Raw genomic sequence first — 7,925 nt, forward strand, 5'->3', positions numbered from 1 at the left:
TGGAATTTTATTCACAAATTACTTAAGTTTTTAGCAATCAAACATCATTAGTCACTTACCCATACGCCAATTAACATTTAAAAAGGATACCCACATGATTCTAAGCATAAATAACTAACCATTGACATATTTAGGCATGGAAATAACCCTAATCAAAAGAATAAAATTAAGGAAAAATCTAAAGAATAATTAGCATACCAGTAATGGATATGCAGGTGGGATTCAACACTGATGAAATGAGGAGAGATTGAAAACAATGAGGATATGCACTGTGCTAGCTTAGCTTCAGTTTTCAAAAGAGCGTAAAGTGTAAAAAGCTGAGAGAGGCCCTATTTATACTTTTACCCATCGGGCCCACAATTTTACCTGGAGTGCGGCCGCACAATTTTGAGTGCGGTCCGCACTCCTTACCTGCCCTTGCGAAGAATTGCTGCAGACCGTACAACAATAAGTGCGGCCGCAGAATTAGTGCGGACCGCACAAAAATGGGTGCGGACGCATTTTGTTAAGGATTTTTGTCAGGCCAAACTTCAAAGACCGTGTATTTTTCATCTCCCAGTTGTGCTACCGCACATAAAATTGTGCGGCCATAGAGTGGCAGTGCGGTCCGCACTTTTGTGACACTTAGCCAAATTTTTCATGCTCAGTTCCTGCAATGCACACACATTCCTGCATACACTTCAAAACTAGTTAGTACAAAACAAAGCCTATCTAATCTAAACAAGAAAAACAAGAAAAAGAAAAAGACACATGCGTTGCCTCCCAAGAAGCGCCTGATTTAACGTCGCAGCATGACGCATGTTACTATCAATCAATTGAAATGGAGTAACGCCACAATGTAGCAATAATCAACCTTGCCAAGATAATGTTTAACCAGGTGTCTGTTGACTCTAAACACCTCATCATTCTTATTTTTCAAATCTAAAGCACCAAAGGGTGTCGTATGTACAACTTCAAATAGGCCACTCCACTTTGATTTCAGCTTTCCCAGAAACATCCACAACTGAGAGTTGAACGAAAGCACAAGATCACTTTCTTTGAATTCTTTGTTCCGGATATACTTGTCAAGGAGGTACTTCATCTTGTCCTTATACAAGGACAAACTGGAGTATGCATGGAACCGAACTCATCAAGTTTATTCAATTGCTCCACCCTAAGATTTGCAGCTACATGCCACTCAAGGTTAAGCTTCTTCAACACCCACATAGCCTTATGCTCAAGTTCCACCGGAAGATGACAAGCTTTCCCGAACACTAACCGATACGGAGACATACCAATTGGTATTTTGTAAGTTGTTCTATAAGCCCAAATAGCATCGTCAAGTTTCTTCGACCAATCTATCCGGTTGGCATTCACATTCTTTGACAGAATACTCTTGATCTCTCGGTTGGAGACTTCAACCTGTCCACTTGCTTGAGAATGATAGGGGGTCGACACTTTGTGAGTGAGACCACACTTAGAGAGTAAAGTATCAAAAGATTTGTTGCAAAAGTGTGATCCCCAATCACTAATGATGGCCCTTGGAGTACCAAACCTTGTGAATGTGTTCTTCTTCAAGAAAGCTACCACACTCTGAGCTTCATTGTTGGGAAAAGCCATGGCTTCAACCCATTTGGACACATAATCCACAGCTACTAATATATAGGTGTTCCCATATGAGCTCATAAACGGACACATAAAATCAATGCCCCAAACATCAAAAATATCAATCTCTAGGATGGTGGTGAGAGGCATCTCATTTTCTTGGAGATCCCACCGGCCCTTTGGCATTCACCACAATGCTTAACGAGGTTGCTAGCATCCTTGTAAAGGGTAGGCCAATAGAATCCATAACTTAGCACCTTTGTAGCAGTTCTAGCTCCACCATGGTGACCACCATATGGCGAAGAGTGACAAGCTTCAAGAATACCCAATTGTTCTTCTTCTGGTATACATCTTTGGATAACACCATCAGTACAAATTTTGAAGAGATATGGATCATCCAAATAGTAGTCCAGGTAGTCCCGTTTGAGCTTCTTCCTTTGGTTTGCAGAGAACTCATTCGAAACTATGCCACTCACAAGATAGTTGGCCACATCAGCAAACCATGGCATCCCAATCATAGAAATGGAAAGGAGTTGTTCATCAGGAAATGAATCATTGATCTTAAGGCCATCATGTGGCCTCCCCTCCTCCTCCAATCGGGACAAGTGATTTGTCACTTGATTCTCACTTCTATTGCGGTCTTGATTATCTAGATCAAACTCTTGCAATAGAAGCACCCACCGCATCAACCTTGCCTTAGAGTCTTTCTTTCTCATCAAATAACAAAGTGTCGCATGGTCGGTGTGAACAATCACCTCTGTACCCATTAGGTACGGGCGGAACTTCTCCATAGCAAAGACAATGGCTAGGAGTTCTTTCTCGGTCACTGTATAGTTGACTTGGGCCTCGTTCATAGTCTTGCTAGCATAGTAGACCGGATGAAAGATCTTGTTAATTCGTGGTCCCAATACCGCTCCAACCGCCACATAGCTTGCATCACACATGAGCTCAAATGGTAAGCTCCAATTTGGCGCAGTGATAATAGGAGTGGTAGTCAACTTATACTTGAGTAGTTCAAATGCCTTCATACAATCTTCATTGAAAAGGAACTTAGCATCTTTCTCCGAGAGTTTGCACAAAGGGTCTACCACCTTATAAAAGTCCTTGATGAATCGGCGGTAAAACCCCGCATGACCTAGAAAGCTCCTCACTCCCTTTACGGAAGTAGGGGGAGGGAGTTTGGATATCACTTTAATTTTTTCTTTATCAACCTCAATACCATTCTTGGAAATCTTGTGACCGAGGACAATGCCCTCCTCGACCATAAAGTGACACGTCTCCCAATTCAACACCAAGTTAGTTTCTTCACAATGTGCCAATACCTTATCCAAGTTATCCAAGCACTCTTCAAAAAGATTCCCCACGACAAACAAATCATCCATGAAAACCTCGAGAAAGTCCTCCACCATATCGGTGAAGATGTCCATCATGCACCATTGAAAAGTTGTCGGTGCATTACATAACCTGAATGGCATCCGCGAGAATGCGAAAGTGCCATAGGGACAAGTGAAAGTGGTCTTTTCTTGGTCTTCAGGAGCAATAAGAATCTAGTTATACCCGGAATATCCATCAAGGAAGCAATAATAAACACGTCCGGCTAACTTATCCAACATTTGATCAAGAAATGGAAGCGGAAAATGGTCTTTCCAAGTAACTTTGTTGAGCTTCCTATAATCCATGCACACTCTCCACCCGGTGACAGTTCTTTGAGGATCAATTCATTTTTTTTCATTTGTTATCACAATCATGCCCCCTTTCTTTGGGACACATTGCACCGGCGAGGTCCACGAACTATCGGAAATAGGGTAAACAACCCCGGCATCCAACCACTTGATGATCTCTTTCATTACTACCTCTTGCATGGACTCATTCAATCATCGTTGATGTTCCACGGAGGGTTTGGCATCCTCCTCCAAAATGATTTTGTGCATGAAAAAGGCGGGTCTTATACCCCGAATATCCACCAATGTCCAACCTATTGCTTTATTCCTCCTTTGGAGCACCGCAGGGGTGGAATCTACCTGCACGTTAGTTAAGCAGGAAAGAATAACAGGTAAAGTGGAACAAAGGCCTAGAAACTCATACCTGAGGTGTGAAGGCAAAGGCTTTAACTCCAATGTGGGAGGCTCCTCGATTGAGGGCTTTGTTGGTGGAGTCTTCCAGTTTTCGAGATACAAGGAAAGTTTTCTGGGCTCATAAGTATATGATCCCATTCCTTGCAAAGCATTGACACAATCTACAAAGCCTTCCTTCTCATCCTCATCATGATTCAACAACACAACTTCCAAGGTATCTTCAACATTTATCACAGCACTTGTGTAATCAACAATTACTTTGGTCACAAGATCCACGAACAAACACATTTCGTTGCTATTTGGCTGCCTCATTGATTTATAAACGTGGAACACCATTTATTCATCGCCTACCCGGAAGGTGAGCTCGCCAGCTTTCACATCAACTAAGGCCTTCCCTGTAGCAAGGAAAGGTCTCCCCAAAATGAGTGGCACTTCGTAGTCAACCTCACTGTCAAGTATCACAAAATCTGCTGGAAGGATGAACTTGTCGACCCGAACTAACACATCATCAATTATCCCCAATGGAATTTTCATTGTTCGATCCGCCATTTGTAACCTCATGGATGTGGGTCTTGGTTGTCCTATCCCCAACGTTTTGAACATAGAATAGGGAATCAAGTTAATGGTTGCCTCCAAGTCACATAAAGCTTTGGCGAAATCGGCAGTCCCAATAGTGCACGGGATTGTGAAAGCACCGGGGTCTTCCAACTTTAAAGCCATGAAGTGCACAATAGCAATCACTTGATGTGTCATTTTTATCGCTTCACAGTTCATCGATCTCTTCTTTGTTACCAAATCCTTCATGAACTTGGCATATCCCAGCATTTATTCTAAGGCTTCAACCAACTACACATTTATGGACAAACTTTTCATCATATCAATGAATTTCTTGAATTGATTATCATTGTATTGCTTTGCAATTCTTTGAGGGTATGGAGGAGGAGGCCTTGGCATTGGTGCCTTAGCCTTTGGCACTACCGGCTCCGGCATGTCAATCATGTGCTCCCTAGACGGGTTCACTTTTTCTTGCGTCTCCTCCACATTTTCATCAATATCAATCCTCGATTCTTTATTAGCTTGAACATAATTCCTTGGCCCATCATCATCTTGCACCAACACATCATCACCCATATGTCTCCTTTGGTTTGAGGTAATAGCAACCCACCTCTCCCACTTCTTGTTTTTACGGCCATTGCATGCCCCGTTTTCCCACTTTTTGGGTTCACCACCTTATCACTAGGTAGTGCCCCCTTTGGGCGAGTATTTAAAGCTTGAGAAATTTGGCCAAGTTGAACCTCCAAGTTGAGGATAGAAGTGTTGTGGGAGGCGAATTGGGCATCGGAGTCGGCGTTTTTCTCTATCATTTGCTTAAACATGTTTTCAATCCGTCCCATTTCACTATTGGAAGAACTAGGACCTTTCAACGGATATGGAGGTGGGTTGTTTGGTTGTTGATACATCGGGGGCCTCTGAAAGCCCGACCCCCGATTTCCTTGATTGTTATTGTTTCAACCCCCTTGATTATTGTTGCCTAGCTCCCAAATTGCTTGGATTGTTGCCACCTCAATTACCTTGATTATTTCCTCCCCAATTTCCTTGATTACCTTGATTACCCCAATTTCTTTGATTATTTTTGTTTCCACCACTCCAATTTCCTTGGTAGCCTTGGTTGTTCCAATTTCCTTGGTGTCCTTGTGATCTCCATTGTTGTTAATTTGGAGCATTGCTTCTTTGACCTTGATAATTGTTCACATATTGAACCTCTTCATCTTGCTCATCATATGAATCATCTTGATTATATCCACTATTACTTTGCTCAAATTATACCGGATGGTTTTGTACTTATTCACCTCGTTGCCGTCTCTTGTTTACCATCATGTTCACCCCTTCCATAACATTTACCTATTTCGGCCCTTGAACCTGTTGAAGTTGAATCTTGGCTAATTGATTCATGGTGGTTGTCAACTCTGCAATAGCTTGCCCATGATCATGTAGCTCCTTTTGTAGGTGAATAACATTTGATTCACCGTGAGGAACATTGGCTCTACTTTACCACCCCGAAGAGGTGTCCGCCATCTCATCCAAGATTTCACAAACTTCAAAATAAAGCGTGTTCATGATGTTACCCCCAGCGAGTTGATTTACCACACACTGATTCGTTGTATTGATCCCCCTATAGAAGGTCTGTTGGATCATGGCCTCGGTCATATCATTGTTCGGGCATTCTTTGACCATGGTATGATATCTTTCCCAAATCTCGTGCAATGGCTCATTTGGCTCTTGTTTGAAAGCTAGAATTTCATCCCTTAGTGTAGCCATGTGCCCGGAGAGAAGAATTTGGCAATGAACTTCTCGGCCAACTCATCCCAAGTATGGATGGAATGATTGGGTAATCTCTCTAACCAGTCCAAAGCCTTTCCCCGTAGAGAAAAGGGAAACAGCCTTAACCGCAGTGCATCCTCGGAGACATTTGTTTGCTTGCTCTCCCAATAAGTGTCGACGAAACCCTTGAGATGCTTGTAGGCATTTTGGTGTGGATCTCCGGTGAAGGAACCCCGTTGCTCAAGCAGTGTAAGCGTCACATTGGTTATTTGGAAGTTGCCCGCATTAATCAGGGGCGGGACTATTGGACTTGCATAGCCCTCATTCGGCAACACCTGGTGCGCTGCTCTTGGTGGAGGTGGGGGATGGTTTGGGACATTATCATGAGGCGGTCGGCCGCACAATTTTACTTGAGGCTCGGGATGAACCTCATCCACTTGATCATCATCTACCTCCTCCCCCAATGGTAAATTTCCAAGGGGCTCATTGTTAAGGGCCATTTTGTACCTAAAAGCAATTCACAAACAAAATTAGTGACTCGGAAGGAAAGAAAGACAAAACACACAAATACCTAGACATATAGCTAAATCCGTTTAACTTCCCGGCAACGGCGCCAAAAATTGATCTTGGCCAAACCCACACCACAATTAAGTAGTGAGGCGGTCGATGTAATAATAAACCCAACGAAGGTCGGGATCGAATCCACAGGGAGTTAGAATATTGGATTAGGTGTATATCTATGTTAATTGCAAGTTTTGGCTCTAATTACACTTCCACAAACTTGATTGGTGTTCTACTTCTACTTTACTCTATTGTTTGCAAGTATAAAACTAAGGACAATATTTTTGATTTTGAGTTTTTCAAATGATTTAAAGGGACTAGGGTCGTGACTTCTACCTAGGTGGTTATCTAATGGGTTGTAAACTCTAGGGCAAATTTTATTAGTTGGGGTCGTGATGTAGCAATCACATCCGGGTACTCACTCTATACCTTTCGGTAGTTTGAGTGATTTTGCCCAATTTGGCTTTCTTAAGTCCAAATGGGTATTTGCACAATACAGGTGATATTAGCTCAAGTCGGGTATTACTATCTCTAGGCTTAACCCTTTAATTAGGGCTATCAATTTTTTGAGCTCACCCCAATTTCTTGTTAGCCAAGTTGATAGCATCAAGGACAAGGATAGAGTTTTGGAAGCTCCAAGGCCATTTACAAGATCTCAAGCTAAAGAGTTGCACTCTAAGGTTGCTAGACTTCAATGGCAAATAAAGAAGCTTTTAATTGTATAGGAAGAGCTCAAACCCAAAGTAGATGAATTATCCAAGTTTTACAATTATTTGGTGATCCAAATTGAAGTCCAAGAGGAGGAATATTGGGACACCAAATCAGCCCTTGAAGTACACCAAAGGGGCTCAAAATGAGCTTAAAAGAGGTCCAAAAGGGGGTGTTTCCAAAGGATCCCAATTGGAGTCCAAATCAATGGCCCAAACTAGTAATTTTAAGGTCCAAATCTGCCCCAAAGGGATTTGGCCGCCCCCACCTAATTGTAATGACTTTTTAAGCCTTATCAACCACCCTACCTAATTTTAAAGACTTTTTGTGCCTTAGCACTCCTATAAATAAGGAGTCCTTCTCATTCATTAAGACACTTCATTATTGATTAAATATATCATACTTTGAGAGTTCTTTTGAACCTTTGTTACTTGTGCTTTGAGATTTATATTTCAACCTTTACTAGTTCATAGTTCAAGATAGTAAGATTACTTCTCTATTGTGATATCTTTGATTCCTTTGTGGTATTCTTAGAAGGCGATTAATACTAGTTATTAATTGTTGTCTCAAGTTACTCGTAAAGCGGTCAACGTCCGAATCTATTGTTTTGATTTGCTTTTAAGTAAAGGCATTTGATTTCTTTAATAAATCAAGACGTTGTTGCTTTAATCTTGT

The 7,925-nt window shown here is 41.8% G+C and overlaps 2 protein-coding genes across 2 annotated transcripts; both read right to left on the reverse strand.

Moving 5' to 3' along the window:
* Nucleotides 1–1,712: 1,712 nt before the first annotated feature.
* LOC138901696 (uncharacterized) lies at nucleotides 1,713–2,351 on the reverse strand. Its single transcript, XM_070189477.1, has one exon. It carries the CDS (start codon nucleotides 2,349–2,351, stop codon nucleotides 1,713–1,715), a length of 639 nt encoding a protein of 212 aa, XP_070045578.1.
* Nucleotides 2,352–3,995: 1,644 nt separating this feature from the next.
* Nucleotides 3,996–4,484, reverse strand: LOC138901697 (uncharacterized). Its single transcript, XM_070189478.1, has one exon. The coding sequence runs from the start codon at nucleotides 4,482–4,484 to the stop codon at nucleotides 3,996–3,998; it is 489 nt and encodes a 162-aa protein (XP_070045579.1).
* Between the last annotated feature and the right edge of the window lie 3,441 nt (nucleotides 4,485–7,925).

This window comes from Nicotiana tomentosiformis, chromosome 11 (assembly GCF_000390325.3).
Source record: "Nicotiana tomentosiformis chromosome 11, ASM39032v3, whole genome shotgun sequence".
Taxonomy (NCBI): Eukaryota; Viridiplantae; Streptophyta; class Magnoliopsida; order Solanales; family Solanaceae; genus Nicotiana; species Nicotiana tomentosiformis.